This window comes from Haliotis cracherodii, unplaced genomic scaffold (genome assembly GCF_022045235.1).
Source record: "Haliotis cracherodii isolate W230 unplaced genomic scaffold, xgHalCrac1.p SCAF_33, whole genome shotgun sequence".
Taxonomy (NCBI): domain Eukaryota; kingdom Metazoa; phylum Mollusca; class Gastropoda; order Lepetellida; family Haliotidae; genus Haliotis; species Haliotis cracherodii.
The window spans coordinates 2,517,284-2,535,916 of record NW_027266290.1 but is presented as its reverse complement, the minus strand read 5'-3'; the positions used below and the strand labels follow the sequence as shown (position 1 = coordinate 2,535,916).

Genomic DNA, 18,633 nt, shown 5'->3' with positions numbered 1-18,633 from the left:
TACGTTGCGTTCAAGATTATTGCACTTATATAGTGCATGTATGTGTGTGTGTTTGTGTGGCTGCTTGTACTAGTCCGGACTGATGCCGATTTATAGTGCTAGCTCACTGAGATACCATGCTGCAGTTTAACATGAATACCCCACTCAGACACAGTATACTGACTCCGAGCCGACCAGTCTTTGTTTCAGCCCCTAAATGCCGAGCGCCAGACAGGGTAACAACAAGTACCATCTTTTAACGTCTTTTGGTATGACGCAGTCGGGGATCGAACCCTGGACCTTCCGCTCTCTGGGCGGACGCTCTACCACTAGACCACGGAGGCAGTCTATTATTTAGAGATTGGTCTAGAAGTTGGTTAGGGGGCCTTATAAGAGTTGGACGCTTAACATGGTGAATACGGTAACCCCATGGCATCCAATCAACAGAATTAATGTCTGATACTCACTCATCCTCTGTACATGGACTGTACGTGGACTGTACGAACCAAGTGTGCCTGGTTCTGAGTGTAGTGGGCCTGACCAGTGAGCTACTCCCTCAACATCAACATCAACATCACACTTAGGTGTGGTGTTACTAACCAATCCCCCAAAACCTGAACCTTATCATCCCTACATAATAAATAGTAATTGGTTTACATAACTGAATTTAAACAGCTGTTTCTCAACCAACATGACCACATTCCATTATCCATTACAAAAATAGTGAATCCAAAACCTTTACAATAAAAACAACAAAAATGACAACAATCTCATCAATCATGCACAACAATAACAACCCATCACATGCAGACATATTGTGAGCATCGCCTGTGACGTCACAACCCCGCCGTACACTCTCCCTAGATCACCCTTCACGGGTCACTGCTAGACTGCTCCACCCAGCACTCACATTCATTTTCCCATGACGGAAATACACTTTTAGGATATTAAATTGAACCCTGACAACACACCTAGTGTGACTACAGATACACTTCGAAATACATAATATTCAAAATAATAGGTGTGCGGTTCTCCTCATCATGCTTATCGTAGACCCCTCCCCACTCTCCTCCGTGTTGACCTAAGAACAAGATCTGAAGGTTGACACAGAAGGAGTTTTCATAAAGACTTTCCATAGCACAACAAGGATAAATGCCAAGCTAAGAAACTGGTTTGATATAAACTTAAAACACTTGGTTAAAAGATTTGTTAAAAAAAAACAAGTACAAGTAGTTGAGAGTTAAAGGATACTTTTTAAAGGGATTGTAACGGCAGTGATGGCACACTGTCTCATGAAGGCAAAATTCAGACAATTCCAGCATTTAATTTATACTACTCCACTTCTGATAGCATATTTTTATTAATCCATGAAACACAAAAATGATTTTCATAACATGTCAAGTATGTTATCCTTATCACAATTAGTAAACAGTAAAAGAAAATCCTGTAGAATCAGTTTCAAACAAGGACATATCAGTACCTTGAGTATGAGTAATGTGTTAACTATACTACCCAATAGTCAATGGGACACTAACATATTTCATACTGTGCCATGCTGACAATAATTCACTTATTGAACAGAGTATTTATGTTTAATCTACTTCAAAACAGGGATAGATTTAACTGGCCTGTTAAATTACAAAGTGAGTGAGTGTGGTTTTACGCTGCTTTTAGCAATATTCCAGCAATATCATGGCGGGGGACACCAGAAATGGGCTTCACACATTGTACCCATGTCAGGAATCGAACCGGGGTTTTCGGCGTGACAAGTGAACGCTTTAACCACTTGGCTACCTGACCGCCCTAAAATTACAAAGTGTTTGCTGAAACGTGAAGTATATGCCAAATCTGGCTAGTCAAGATTTCACCTGTTCTCCATATATGTATATATTTTTTAATTGGACATTGCTCATTAATTATGTTATTTCGATGAGAAAATATTAAGGGGGATGAGGTCATGTGAATGGTTAACTCAAAGAAAGATATATGTTGATCATCTCGGTAGAATGACAACTGGCTGCCATTTTGTAATGTTGTGTACAACAACATATTTATTTGCTCATAAATAACTACGGATTAAGGCAAATATCATTTAATCTCAAAGTGCAGGGAAAGGTGTTTCAGGGGTGAGGAGTTCAAAAACTTCCAGAGACCTGTTAGGTGGTTACGCTACTACAGATTTGGCCACTTCGCGGCCTCCACCATTTAGTTGCAGACCAGTTTGGAGAAGGGCCAGTAACTTTTAAAAGGAGCAAGCCCTGCTGGCGATATACAAAATTGATTTTAAATCTACCCTGGCAAATGAACCTGTACATGTTCACTTCCAGGGCAAATTTGAATACTATTTGTACAACAACATATCTGAGCAATCAGTCACATTCAGACCCCACATGGATCGTAACTCCCTATCCAATGTTGAATAGTATACAGGATGTACACATCATATCCCACAATCCTCATCTTCACACACAGCAACATCTTGACACCAGAAAGCAATCAACTAATTGCCTAGTTTCATCGATGATGGACATCGGACTTAATACCATTGTTGTGCCAGGATTTGAGGGAGTTCCTCTCGGCTTTCTCCAAGTCATGACAAACGTGCCCAACCCAGAAGAAAATGGCCGCTACAGTAATGGACAGTGATAATGGTAAATGCATGCCTTGTTATCCGATCTCATGGAACAAACAGAGCTGGACAGGTCACTGTAGCTAATACACTGCATTAGGAATATGAGGAAAACTTCAAACCAAAGTAAATGAAACTTCATCTCCTTGAGATCGAGCGAGTGAGAGACTATTGGTTAACGATGCTCAAAACAGTCCTGTTCCTGGCCACATAAGCATGTCAGCTTGAAGAGGGTTGGTTGGTTTGGTGTTTAACGCTGCACTCAGCAATATTCCAGCTATATGGCGGCGGTCTGTAAATAATCGAGTCTGGACAAGACAATCCAGTGATTAATATCATGAGCATCGATCCATCCAATTGGGATCGATGACATGCATCAACCAAGTCAGCGAGTCTGACCACCCGATCCCGTTAGTCGCCTTTTACGACAAGCATGGGAGCAAAGTCCAAGTGATGAAGGCTAGAGACTTTTACAAGGATGGTTATTAGTGAGTGAGTGAGTTGGGTTTAACCCCGCTTTTAACAGTATTCCAGTTATATCACGGCGTGCCAGCTTAATGTGGGAGAAAAGCCCGAAGTGATGCAGGTCTCAGACGTTTACCACTTCGGTGAAACCCATGGGTATGGTGGGATGGTTATTAACATGATTAAGGGAGACTAACAGTATTAGAATATGACACTAGTCCTGTAGTCCTTGCTAAACTGTCCAATAGTTTAGGGATCCTAAGGACTTGTAGAAATTTGAAATTTTTAAGGGGTTTGCTATTATATGCACGGACTTATATAAGTCTGTGCTATATGTTATCAGTATAAGGACTAGTGGACTAAAAATGTTAGTTTCTACCACTTACTAACCACGATGTTAATCAAAATTGGCTCAAATGAGGAAGGCTTAAAAACACATCTGTCACCAATGGAACACTAAAATGGCCATTGAAAAACTAAAGAAGTTGTCATCCAAGTGTTGCTGGTCCTAATCAGGAAAATCATCTTACACCGTTCTTCTTTCATCAAGGTCACCATGGTTACGATCATGCATGCTTCTGTGGTGCATACATCATACTCTTCATCTTCACCCAAACCCATTTTCCAGCAACACTGATCACTGACTTTCCACAACCCTTGAAACAATCTGCAACAAACCGACTCTGTCCGTAACACCTGGCCCAGGTGACCATGAGGAGGCCATCAATCAATGCAGTGCTAACGAGCTAGCTTACCTGTACCTGACACAGGTGTACTGATCTCTCTGACCTCACCTGGACACTGGCCAACAGGCGGTCAAGACAAACAGAGGTGATTACCTGAGTCATGCACTGCACATACAAACACGGTCTGTATTGTACAACACTAGGCACATAGTGAGATGACGTCAGCTCAGGTAAAACTGGATTCCATTGACCAGATTGACCAGATTGACCATAATTTCACTTGAAAACCCTGACTTTTTTCATCATATCTGTAACCAGTCATCAAGAAAGGTAATTAAAACTTAAATATAAAAAAGAATTATCGTGTTTGGTTTTATTAACAGAAACTGATTTCCATTGACCAAATTGACCATAATTTCACTTGAAACCGTAATATGTTAATATTTGTAAACACTCACCGAAAAAGATCATTTAAGAATTGAATGTCAGTTTGGATGGGTTCATTGAAGTGTGCATGATTTAAAAGCACTGATTAAACTGTGTGAACCTCAGAGCCAGACGACATTAAACACCAGAACCAAAGCACTTATTTATTTTAAAGTCAGATGAAATGCTACAAGACAAGGCAAAAATACCTGGTACTAAATTAATTATATTCCTGATAAATGCAGGGATTAAAAAGAAAATAGAAAAATGAGTTGATTGTAAACACCAATCGAGAATTCGGGGAAACCCCCGAAAGTAGTTCCGGCAAAAGTTCACATGATCAATTTCACAAAAAAATTGTTCACATCGTGCGAACTTTTCAGTCCATTCACAGGAGTGTGAACTCCAAATATGAGAAACAGTGTAAACGTTAAAGTATCAAATTATTTGAACATAATTTTTTTTTAAATCCTCACCTTCCCATACCATGGATACCTACCTATATATGTTGCGGGCATGTTACAGAAACGTTTTTTGAAAGGGGTCAGGCATGATGATGTGAAATGTCTTTGGACTTGCATTATAGTAGTGAACTTGAAACGCTACAACCCATTTTGCAACAATATTTGACTGACAAAAATGCTAGGGGTCTTTAAACGAGTACCCCAAGTGTATCGTCTTGTATTGAAACAGAAAAAATGAATTGTGTATCGTCACATGAAAACTCACGATGTACTGGTGCATCGATGTATCGCTCCATCCCTAAATATGGCAATGAGTAATATAAAGAATAACCTACACAAAACTCATAATTACAGATTATCTGTCAATCATGAATGAACGCTGTAAGTCCCTCGCAAATATCCTGAGATTAACCACTGTTAACACCATTCATTCACTCGGGACAAATAATCCGTAATTCATCCTAGACTATTCTCTAAACAGATCAAGAACTCTTACATCAACTGTGGCAAAGATGGATGATTTGACATTGTGTACTTAAGCGTTGCTTGTATATTTGTCAGATGATGAAGGACAGCGGACATCAACAGTTTGTTGTTGTGTATAACTTGGACGACTTATCAGTTGACACTAAATGACTGACAACTGTTAAATGTTGTTAGATACTGCTGCCAGTTATATTCCACATACATCCCAGTAGCATGGAAATAATCAGCTTCTGAGAGCATGACCAAAACACCACGACATGGAGGTGCCATGACATTCAGTCAGCCAGGTCACATGATCCTCATGGGATTGGCGAAATAAGGATTAACCTCACATTATGATTATTGCACTTACATAGCAACATGTCTGTCTGCCTCTGTGTGTGAGATCATGTGTGCTTGTACTAGTCCCAACTAATTCTGGCTTTTTATTGTTCTTCCCACTTACTTACCATACCACAGGAAATCCTGACATGATGCAGTCCTTGTTTTTTAGTACGAGCCCACTTAGATACCATGCTGCAGTTTAACATGGATACCCCACTCAGACACAGTATACTGCCTCAAGAGCAGACCAGTCCTTGTTATATCCCCTTAATGCCAAGCGCCAGGCAGGGTAACAACAAGTATCATCTTTTAACATCTTTTGGTATGATGTGGCCGGGGATTGAACCTGAACAATCTTCTACTCTCCAGAGCAGATGCTTTACCACTAGGCCATGGAAGCAGTCCTTAAGGTTCTACTACGCTATATCAGAAGTAGTTGTGACAGTGTGGTTTTCGTAGGGAGTCTTCAGTGCAGATCGAGAGATATCTACAGGCTGTGATTGGATGATATTGTGTAAGATTTTTATGTCTTTTAAATGTACATCCATTCAGTTATTAAAACTGACCATGTTTTTCTATATTTAGTACTGTCTTTTTCAACATGATGACTTATGCTGAATGTGACCACAGATATTTTCAAGTAGGTGACATTTGGTGCGGAACTGGTGGTGGTGTGTTTAGCTTCCTGTATTCAGAAAAGGAGCTGGCTAAGCTGTCACTTTTTTTTATTGCTGCTCTCAGACCAAACTGTGCACACATGTAAAGGTAATAGCTGTTGAATGCTTAATTATTTTAAAAAAATATATAACGTTACTATAGAAGTCTATGGGAAAACATTTGGTCGTGTGTAACCTTTTTCAACATGCTGTAATGGACACTGAGCAATGGCTGGACATACCATTGAGTTCAGAATGGGCGACCTAAACAAGAAATACTCACAGAGATTTTGTAACTGTGCTCAACTGATGTATGTGTTCTACATGTTCTAGGCATTATCATGTGATTGTCAATACTGAAAACGACCTCTCACATTGAATTCAATAATTAGGCATCAAACCAATTCACAATTCTGGATTAAAATCCATTTTCTTAACCTACCCCTTGGAACCTCATGGCCTCTCTGATGAGTCTTTAACCTTTAGAAGTATTCAAACAGGACTTAACTTCAAAGCAGTGATTTGTCGCTACCTCTGGAACAAATTGTGTCAGCGGTTCACAACACATTCCACCTCTTTTTTTTTGTAGTTAGAGCCAAAAGAATTCTAAGACATTGACACTGATGTACTTTTTGTAAAACTGGATTTACTTAGTGACACAATAATGATTGATGACTAGTTTGGAATCAGGACATTTTTCAGGATTCATCGGAGTAAATAGCAAACAAACAATTTTGTTTTTTTCCTTGTCACAACAATGAACCAAACTACTGCCGCCAATGATAATACCCTGCCACACAGAACAACAAAAACAACATAAAACAACGCTCCAATGTAACAGTTTACTTCAAAGAAATATTTCAAATATTAGAACAACATTTAAGTAACACTTACAAAAAAACCAATCTGAGCTTTGGATAACCCAATCACAGATCTCACAGACATTCTTCCCCTAATCTTACATATCATTTTGTTATTGTTTTTTCTCAACAATTCAACATATTGTTCATTGTCAGTGTCCCCAAACACGACCTACATGCGTCATTCATTTGATCCCCGATAGTTTGGTGTGTCGATCGGGTCAACCGGTGCCAAATTTGTTGCTCCACTTAATCAACACAAACATGGCATATGTTGGCAAATATCACTACATAGATCCCTACACAAACAATCAACATCAAAATATTATCTCAGCAATTATATCTTCTTTAGTGTTGATTTTGTTCCAATCCTGTGACAACAACCAATATGGTTAAGAAATTTGAAATTTGGCGTGATGTTCTGTTTCGATGGTTTTGAGCAAATGTTTTGTTTGACTGCAAACAGAATTTTGGGATCAAGCACAGAATTAGATCCCAAACAATTTGTCTTAATGATCTGTTTGGTTGTAAACAGCTTTATAATTTAATAGAATTGTAATTGGCAATATATGTACCTGATGACCAACTGTATACAGTCTCTTGCCTTAGCCACTAGTCCCAAGCCCAAGTCTAGTAAAATTCTGTTTGGTCTAGTAAGCTCAGCTAATAATAGTTCATGTGACACGTCAAACTTAGAAAATAATGCTAGTAGACTCAAGGTATTTGGTACAGACTACTTATGTAACGTCAGTCAACTTTTAGTGTAATGCCAAATTCAAATATATTCCACTACTCTCTCATAGATCTGACTCTTTACAGAAATTTATAATTACTGTATTGACAGTAAGCACCACAGATTAGTATAAAAGTTGTTCTGGGGGTGCCTAATATGGCGAATACAGTGCAGATTATTAACACGAACAATTTTATAGCATGCCCAGAAGACCTATGATGGTATGATTAAGTATTCAGTGCATGACAATTAAGTATTCAGTGCATGACAATGAAGTATTCAGTGCATGACGATTAATCATTCAGTGCATGACGATCAAGTATTCAGTGCATGACGAATAAGTATTCAGTGCATGACGATTAATCATTCAGTGCATGACGATTAAGTATTCAGTGCATGATGATTAAGTATTCAGTGCATGATGAATAGTATTCAGTGCATGATGAATAAGTATTCAGTGCATGATGAATAAGTATTCAGTGCAGGACTATTAAGTATTCAGTGCATGACGATTAATCATTCAGTGCATGACGATCAAGTATTCAGTGCATGACGAATAAGTATTCAGTGCATGACGATTAATCATTCAGTGCATGACGATCAAGTATTCAGTGCATGACGAATAAGTATTCAGTGCATGACGATTAATCATTCAGTACATGACGATCAAGTATTCAGTGCATGACCATTAATCATTCAAGGCATGACGATTAAGTATTCAAAGCATGAGGAATAAGTATTCAGAGCATGACGATTAAGTATTCAGTGCATGAAGATTAAGTATTCAGAGCATGATGAATAAGTATTCCGTGCAGGACGATTAAGTATTCAGAGCATGACGATTAAGTATTCAGTGCATGAAGATTAAGTATTCAGAGCATGATGAATAAGTATTCCGTGCAGGACAATTAAGTATTCAGTGCATGACCAATAAGTATTCTGTGCATGATGAATATGTGTTCAGTGCATGATAAATAAGTATTTAGTTGATGATGATCAAGTATTCAGTGCATGATGAATAAGTATTTTGTTCATGATCAAATTTTCAGTGCATGACGATTAAGTTTACACGCATGACGATTAAGTATTCAGTGCATGAAGATTAAGTATTCAGTGCATGATGAATAAGTATTCAGTGCATGACGATTAATCATTCAGTGCATGACGATTAAGTATTCAGAGCATGAGGAATAAGTATTCAGAGCATGACGATTAAGTATTCAGAGCATGACGATTAAGTATTCAGTGCATGACGATTAAGTATTCAGTGCATGACGATTAAGTATTCAGAGCATGACGATTAAGTATTCAGAGCATGACGATTAAGTATTCAGTGCATGAAGATTAAGTATTCAGAGCATGATGAATAAGTATTCCGTGCAGGACAATTAAGTATTCAGTGCATGACCAATAAGTATTCTGTGCATGATGAATATGTGTTCAGTGCATGATAAATAAGTATTTAGTTGATGATGATCAAGTATTCAGTGCATGATGAATAAGTATTTTGTTCATGATCAAATTTTCAGTGCATGACGATTAAGTTTACACGCATGACGATTAAGTATTCAGTGCATGAAGATTAAGTATTCAGTGCATGATGAATAAGTATTCAGTGCATGACGATTAATCATTCAGTGCATGACGATTAAGTATTCAGAGCATGAGGAATAAGTATTCAGAGCATGACGATTAAGTATTCAGTGCATGACGATTAATCAATCAGAGCATGACGATTAATCATTCAGTGCATGACGATTAATCATTCAGTGCATGACGATTAAGTATTCAGAGCATGACGATTAATCATTCAGAGCATGACGATTAAGTATTCAGTGCATGACGATTAAGTATTCAGTGCATGACGATTAAGTATTCAGAGCATGACGATTAAGTATTCAGTGCATGACGATTAAGTATTCAGTGCATGAAGATTAAGTATTCAGAGCATGATGAATAAGTATTCCGTGCAGGACAATTAAGTATTCAGTGCATGACGAATAAGTATTCTGTGCATGATGAATATGTGTTCAGTGCATGATGAATAAGTATTTTGTTCATGATCAAATTTTCAGTGCATGACGATTAAGTTTACACACATGACGATTAAGTATTCAGTGCATGATGAAAAAGTTTTCAGTGCATGATGAATAAGTATTCAGTGCATGATGAATAAGTATTCAGTGCATGATGAATAAGTATTTTGTTCATGATGATTAAGTATTCAGTGCATGATGAATAAGGTTTTTGTTCATGATCAAATTTTCAGTGCATGACGATTAAGTATTCCGTGCATGACAATTAAGTATTCAGTGCATGATGAAGAAGTATTCACTATGCATTTGTATGCATATAATACACATCAAACGAGCTGCATTACTCAGAGCTGCCATCTTTCCCAAATTACAATGAGTATTTTGTTACAATCTTCTGGTCGGACACCAGAGCCGGATGGCAAAAATCATCTACAGTACAATACAGCCGTGTGATTCCGAAACTCAGTTGATAATTTTATCACTTAGTTTCTATTTCAACTTCCTACAAGTTGATAAGTAAGATGCTTTTAGAGCAGACGGTGTAAGTCTAAATGGCGACCCTCTCTTAATAGACTCTATAAACATTTAGTCCTTGTGATTTTGTTTTTCGTAGATTGGCCGAGTATTCTGTATGAATAAAGGAAGAAATGGTATTTTCGAATTTTAGTTGCAAATTCGTAACAAATACGAAATATTCAGGACAGTTGGTAGCCATGCATACTGATTTCATCACACATCAAATATCACGATGAATCGGTGAACTTCCAGACTACTAGGTGACATGACATGCATGTCACGTATCAATAAACATTTGTATGCATGTAACATGCGTCAGACATGAGTTGCAGCCTGTGTTTTAAACGCTGCATGTGTCTGGGAAACTAGGATCTTCCAGATACACCACGAACGCCCACTTTGTTGTGTGAACATCTGGCTCATCCTCACAATGCTCACAGCTTTTTGATGAAACAAAAGTGTTTTCCATTAACGATGATTGACTAGTTTGCCCCAAATTCAGTGTTGTTTGTTTGTTTGTTTTTAACTTATAGGTGAAGTTTTGGTCTGTTTGTTTGTTTGTTGTTTAACACCCAACAGCAACATGTAAATAATCAAGTCTGGACCATACAATCCAGTGATTGACATTATGAGCATCAATCTAAGCAATTGGGATATTCACAGACACCGGACAACATTGTTTGCTGTTTACTGTTTACTGTTTAACGCAGCACTCAGCAATAGTCTGCTTATATTTCCCTTTTAAATAATCGAGTCTGGACTAGACAATCCAGTGACTGACATCATAAGCATTGATCTAAACTGGTATATGATTACATGTATCAACTAAGTCAGTGAGCCTGACAACCCAATCCCGTTGGTGGTCTCCTACGACAAGCATAGGCGCCTTTTACGGCAAGCATGGGTTGCTGAAGACCTATTCTACCCCGGATTTTCACGGGTAGATTTCACAAGGTGTAAAGTAGATTTTATAATGCATGTTTACTGCGTTGATGATAACGTTACTCTCCAGAGTGAGTGAGTGAGTATGGTTTTACGCCGCTTTTAGCAATATTCAAGCAATATCACGGCGGGGGACACCAGAAATGGGCTTCAGACATTGTACCCATGTCGGGAATCGAACCCGGGTCTTCGGCGTGACGAGCGAACGCTTTAACCACTAGGCTACCCGACCGCCCCTTTCTCTCCAGACGTCTGGGGCCTGTGAAACTTTGAAGATAACAGTACAGCATCTGATGATGGAGGGTCGAGTGACTCACAATTCTGTGACAATGGTGAGATTGTTAGCGTGATGGTGAGGAAGCTGATGTCCACCACCACTACACGGCACTCGGGCCACGTCATCCCACAGGAAGAGAAACTAGCTTCAGTGATCAGCATTTGGCCCACTTGTGGTTAGTCATGGATAAAGGAAAACCGTCATTGACAGATTCCTGTTTCCTCATGTACTAGCTTTAGTAACAGTACTGGGAATCTCAAACACTGGTTATCCGGAAAAAGGAAAAATGTTTTTTTCAGTAGTGAGTGAGTACTGTTTTATGCTGCTTTCATCACTACTCCAGCAATATCACGGCGAGGGGCACGTGGGTATCCGGAAAAATGAAAAATGTTTTCTTCAGTAGTGAGTGAGTACTGTTTTATGCTGCTTTCAGCAATATTCCAGCAATACGGCGAGGGGCACCAGAAATGGGCTTCTCACATTGTACCCATGTGGGGAATCGAACCCGGGTCTTCGGCATGACAAGTGAACACTTTAACCACTAGGCTACCCCCGGCTTCTTTAATACTGTAGGCTAGATTAATAACAACTAATTAACAGTATAACTGTTGTTTAACGCGCCACTCAACAATATTCCAGCAAGACGATGCCAGCCTGTAAATATTTCAAATCTGTACCAGACAAAACCATGATCGATATGAGAGAGATATGAGAGAGATATGAGAGATATGAGAGATATGAGAGATATGAGAAATGATCCACACCATCAGGATACACTGACATGAGACCAACCAAATCACGGAGCCGGACCACCCGATCCTTTAATCATCTTCACAACAAGCATGGGTCGTTGGGACCTTTTCCATCCCGGCATCCCCACAAAACCAAGTGAGAGCTGCTTCTATGTTGGAGATGCTACTCCAGGACAACTGATTCTGATCAAAGGTGATCAAGTACAAATAGTCATTAGAGACGGGCCACTTGCAGCCTCAGAGTGAGTGAGTGAGTTGGGTTTAACGCCGCTTTTAACAGTATTCCAGTTATATCATGGCGTGTCAGCTTAATGTGGGAGGAAAGCCCGAAGTGATGCACTTCGGTGAAACCCACGAGCATGGGTATGGTGCTGATAAACCTAGAAACATAACTGGGGCGAACCAGGATTCGAATCCACAATCATAGGTTTCTGGCGTGCCAAAGGGACGCAACTCTGCACAGCGAATTGAGGCGCCTTAGACGACTGGGCCAGCCGTGCCCCCTGCAGCCTCAGAAATTCATGTTTCTTAACTAGTCCAGAGGATGAATGAAAACCTGATTTCACTAGTCCTCAGAGTTTGTATCTAGTCCTGCATGAACAAAATAAACACGTTTACTAATACTATGTTTACATTTTCTGTCGATTTTTATTCAGTTCCTATTTGTAGCAAAGTTGAAGTAAACATGAAAGACCCAAGAACCACTGTTAATTTCTTACACTGCTTAAGGTTCATTGGGTAGCACAGTGGTTAGTGTGTTGTCTGAATGTTATGCTGACTGGGTTTGAATCCCAATGTAGATCCATACTCAGGGCCATGTTGTAATATGTGTAGCTAAGTGGTTAGAGCTTTTGATCACCATGCATAAGGCCTGATTTTTATTCCCAAAGTAGGTAGGTGCAGGAGAAGAGGATGAAGACTGAGTGTACATAAACCCCCAGGAGGCAGGGTACAAAACATGAACATGACTGATTAAAAACATTGACATACACAAAAGAATACAAATATTGCTATGATTATATTGCTAGAGAGGAGATACAGATTTTCTTTGCCTGAACATTTTGTAAATGAAATTGGACATAATTTTTGCAAAGATCTTTGTAGAGAGGGCATTACAACAGGAAGTGTTCCTCATCCTCTATCTCATCAGTATCACAGAAGGTACATTATCTTTCTTCTGTGGAGCGTTAAAGTATCTTCCTCTCTCAATTTGAAGGTCGTGAGCACTGAGTCTTAGCCTTGTAACTGATTTGTGGTGTTCTAATGCAGTGGTTACTTTCAGGTATGGTTTAATTCCGAATTTGTCTCCTATTTTCCCAAGGTGTCTGAGCTTATGTGGTTTAGTCTGTAGCCCATATATGGAGCTAGAATTTTGCTAAAAGCGGCATAAAACAAAACTCACTCACTCACTCATTCCCATCAGTTATACATGTGCCTTATAAGGACAATGCACGCTGGAAACTGTTTGAGTTCTTGTGAGCCAGGACCATTGAATTGCTTCAACAGTACATCAAACTTCTCTTTATTATCAAAACCATCCAACAACAAAATGTTGAGACTTTCACTTACATAACGGTGATAACCTTTCCACCTCGATCTGCAATAAACACAACAACAATCTGCGTTCCGGTGGGAATCGTGACTCGTGCAGCTGTAGGCCACAACTTGGACCGATCACAGATGTGATCCCGGCTAATAATAGCAGTGATATACTCTGCTCACTACCTGCCTTGACACTCAACGTACGTCTGACTCCAACTTAAGAGTGTCTGGCCTTATCATGCAGGCCCTCTTATCGTCAAAGTTTTATGAAAGGCTGTAGGTAATCTGTATTGATTAATTGGGAAAGGCTGTTTGACAGTGGCGTCTTGAGGAGGGTCTGAGTTTACCTACACTGAAATCTCCATCTTATTGAAGAATGGACAACTTTAACATGCATAATAAACAGACATTTTCAACAATGATTGAATGTTAGCAGGTTAGAGACCACTAAGAATTCAGTTTTTCCAGCCTTGAAAGTTTTGTTTTTTTCAAAGACTAGTCCAGACAGCTAGTGGTAACCTTATTTCACTTAGTTTGTAGATAGCCCTGCTTGAACAAGACTACATAATTTTATTGTTCATTGATTCACACTCACAGAATCCCTACCCACCCGTCCACTCATCAATTCAATCTCCACCAACCCAATCAGACACTCACTCACCCACCCACTCACTTACCCACCCGTCTACTCACTCACTCACCCACCCACCCACCCACCCACTCACCCGTCTACTCACTCACTCACTCACCCACCCACTCACTTACCCACCCACTCACTTACCCACACGTCTACTCACTCACTCACTCACCCACCCATCCACCCATCCACCCACCCACCCACTCACTTACCCATCCGTCCACTCACTCACTCACTCACTTACCCACCCACCCGTCAACTCACTCACTCAAAGTGAGTCATGCTAATAATTTCATAATGTTCGTCCCTATCCTGTCCCGGAAACACATCTGCATCCTCAAACCACAAAATACCCAGAACCCAAGAATTCAATACCAGATTCTTTTCCTGTCATCTATTTCCATTTTCAGCAAACATCTCTACCATCACATACAGCGCCTCCAGACAGTAGTCCGTTATCAAAGGGCCTGACCGTTACTGACTGCTAACACAGATGCAGGTCCTGGGAGTCTTCTAGTCTGTGCACCGCCTCCACCGCTGCACAAACAATCCCACACTTCCTTCCTTACCTGCACTAAATGCACCTCTTTGTATCGGAAGTTGGCAAAATTATAAACAAGATAAATTAGATAATTTTTAATTCATTTAGATTTGGGACGACACTTGACTGTCTGTGTTTCCAGTTATCTGTCTTAAGATTTGAGGTAGCATCTTGCTAATTCATAAACAGCCGTTTCTCTCATTTCCTCAAACTTATTTTAGCAAAGAATACAGAGCCCGAATAACGTAGACAATTCTATAGTCTATGCAAACTTTTATTAATGTTTGTTACACAATACATTTCTTTCTTTAACGTGCGTGCGTGAGTTATGTTCAATTCTAGGTTTGCTCAGTGCACACAAACTTTAAGAGTGAGTGAGTGAGTTTGGCTTTAGCTACTTTTAGCAATATTCCAGCAACATCACGGCGGGGGAAACCAGAAATGGGCTTCACACATTGTACCCAAGTCGGGAATCGAACCCGGATCTTCGGCGTGACGAGCGAACGCTTTAACCACTGGGCTACCCGACCGCCCGTAAACTTCCCACAAGAACAAAGTTGTGCAAGATATATGTAATGAATATTCATTAAAGCCAACATTATTTCCTGGTAAACTCTCATCTGCAACTTACATGCTTTAATGACTACGACTACTGTCTAAGTGCTCAAAAGTCACAACTTGTCTGTGAGTGAGTGAGTGAGTGAGTGAGTGAGTGAGTGAGTGAGTGAGTGGGGTGAGTGAGTGAGTGAGTGTCATTTATTGTTCCCATTATTTGTTATTCATACATGAAATAAGGATCTGATTTTATATCAAAGTTTGAAATAGCCATAGGGGACCACCATAACTATGTTTTAGATGACATACATAATTAAATGATGAAATGTATCCTTGCGTCCTGTATTTTCAAGCCCCTATGAAGTATTTCTGATTATGTCTTAATATCAATCCCAATACACAAATTAAGACTAGATTGACCAATGAAAGTGTAGATACTTGCTTTACTTCCTACTTAATATCAGATCACCGATGACAGTACGAGAAAAATCATGAACAAAAAGAGACTAATCATGTCTTGACTAAGTTGAAATAATGCAAACAATTACTAGCGAATCTACAAGGAATTATGACATAAATGAATATGTAAGCAGTCATAAAATTTGCCTGACAGTTGCGGAGGTGGAAGCAAATTTCATGAGCCCAACAGAAAAGTCACTAGTCACGGGCAGGTGGGCAAGCAGTTATTTCGGAGACTGGTAAAACATGCTGGTTTAGAATGGTAAATTGTACCTCTTTGAACATGTGCTCCCAGTTAGGCAAGTGCAAGGCCTAGATAATCTTTATCATGTATAAAACAAAATCCGCAGTGCTCTACATTCAACAAAAGAAATGAACCCCAAGCCAATATTTCTCTGAAAACATGGCCTACCTAGCTATTTTCCCCAAGCCAAGCAGGAAGTCATGTTTATCACAGAGGCTACAACAATGTCGCCCAACGCACCACACAAACAGGACACCTGATTCGTGAAACGTTATTATTTACAAACCTCCTCTTTCGATAACCATAACATATATTTCCTCATTTGTCAAAACACAATTTAATTTGGCTGCAAACAGGCGATGCCAAGTTTAGATTGACCATCAACAAAAGTCATTGTTTAATATAAATACACACTTCCTGCCGCCAAACAGCCTGTTCATTAGCTGTAAATGCAACTGTGTGTATGCGTGTCCACGTCAACAGGTAGATGGGGCCCATGAAGTGGGGCCATTGTTCCTACATGGCCACCGAGGGTCATCCCGGCTGCCTGGCTTGTCGGCTTATTGATTGTTACTGTTTCACAGCTCGGCCTCAATAAATACTGTATGTGTATAGCGAGTAATGGCTGGCAAATATTTCGAGAAATGGAGAAAATGATTCAAATGTTAAATTGTTGGTTTGATCCCTGACCTCCGTAGTCGTCTCAGGCAAATCACATCTTGTAAAATGTAAACATGTTGTTTTGTTGTTAAACAGGGTTGAACTTCTAATAATGCTGTTACTTTAAAAGATGAGGTGTCTTGAATGATAGGTTTGTTTGTTTCTTTAACGACGCAATTAGCACTATTCCAGGTATGTGGTGGCGGGCTGACTAAATAATCGAGTCTGGACCAGACAATCCAATCTGTGTATATCATGCTAGTTATCTCGTCCTAGTCCTGCGCCATGATTATGGAATTCATACGTCTTCATAAACTAAGTTTTTTTGGATTTTTTGTTTAACGCAGCCCTCAGCAATATTCAAGCTAAATGACGGCGGTCTGTAAATAATCGAGTCTGATATCATGGGCATCGATCCATACAATTGGGATACGATGACATGCATCAACCAAGTCAGCGAGCCTGACAACCCAATCCTGTTAGTCGGCTCTTACGGCAAGCATAGTCGCCTTTTACGGCAAGCATGGGTTGCTGAAGTCCTATTCTACCCCGGATCTTCACGGGTCTTCTCAGTGTTTACTCTTGTCTCACCAGGCTAAGCTCCCCTATGAAATCAGAATATGACAATACATCATAATGTCGCAATGTTACTGATGCTCCAGTTTACAGCCAGTGCTTATAGCAGGATAATAATGAATCACACTAGAGAATAGGAGATTTGATAGATTACCAGTAATACCTGGAAATTACGAGACCATAAATATCACCTGCCTTTGGATAACAGGAAGCTGCTTCCAGTGATGTGGTGTGATCTAAGGATGGTTATATATCCTCATTTCAAACTTCAAACTCAGAATGTTTATTATCTCTTCAAAATGAATGATAATGATACCAAGAAGAAACAGATGTTAATACCATGTTGATTAAACTAAGGGCTATTCCTATAATCTCCAAACTATCACAAAAAAAGCAAAAATGTTGAATTTATTAATTAAAAACGTTTCATTAATTAAAACTGCACCCTTTGGAATCTGTCAAAGTCATAAAAAAATTAAGCTGTTTCCTTCCCAAACACTTCCAGAAGTATGTTTTTGTATAATCAGGACAAAAATAACAAACTTGTAAACATAATTTACAGAGAGCGAGTGAGTATGGTTTTATGCTGTTTTTAGCAATATCATGGCGGGGGACACCAGAAATGGGCTTCTCAAATTGTACCCATGTCGGGAATCGAACCCAGGTCTTCAGCATGACAAGCAAACGCTTTAACCACTAGGCTACCCGACCCCTAATTTACAGAGAAAGAAATTTTGTTGACATAACCATGGCACTAGGAAGAATTATACGGTCAATGAGGTCCCCAAACGAACTCGACCTTTACTTGGTTCTTTTTCAATAGAATTCAGAATCTGTGAACATTTTCAATAAATTTTCCAAGCATTCATCACTGTAACATGCCCGAAACAAACCGAAGCCTCCCATCGCTCAGGAAGCAACCTCGTGCCAAAACCAAGCCACGTTTGTTTGCAAATGTGAATACCTCGAAAGACTCGAGTTTCCTTGTTCTGTAGATTAATCCTGAAGCAAATCACCATTTGCTGTAGTAAAAGCCCTCCTTGCCAAAAGGCAAAGGAAAATATTTGAAGAATCTTAATTGTTGTGCAAGTGGGACTTGTCTGTGTTTCACTGTCCTGAAATTGGAAGTGAAACTAAGCACCTCTTCCAGCTGATCTTCTCAGTGTACGTACTTCAGGAGGAGGCTGG

The 18,633-nt window shown here is 39.6% G+C and overlaps 1 protein-coding gene across 2 annotated transcripts in view; it reads right to left on the bottom strand.

Annotated features, from left to right (window-relative positions):
* LOC139477433 (breakpoint cluster region protein-like) overlaps window positions 1-18,633 on the bottom strand; it is a 93,650-nt gene that overhangs the window by 38,487 nt on the left and 36,530 nt on the right. Inside the window, exon 1 of one of the 2 annotated variants that reach the window (XM_071260003.1) lies at window positions 447-566. The exons of the other annotated variant lie outside the window; for it this stretch is intronic. Coding sequence (XP_071116104.1) covers window positions 447-450 — 4 coding nt within the window. The 5' untranslated portion in view covers window positions 451-566. Of the gene's footprint in view, window positions 1-446; window positions 567-18,633 lie in introns of those variants that run through there. 2 annotated transcript variants of the gene reach the window in all.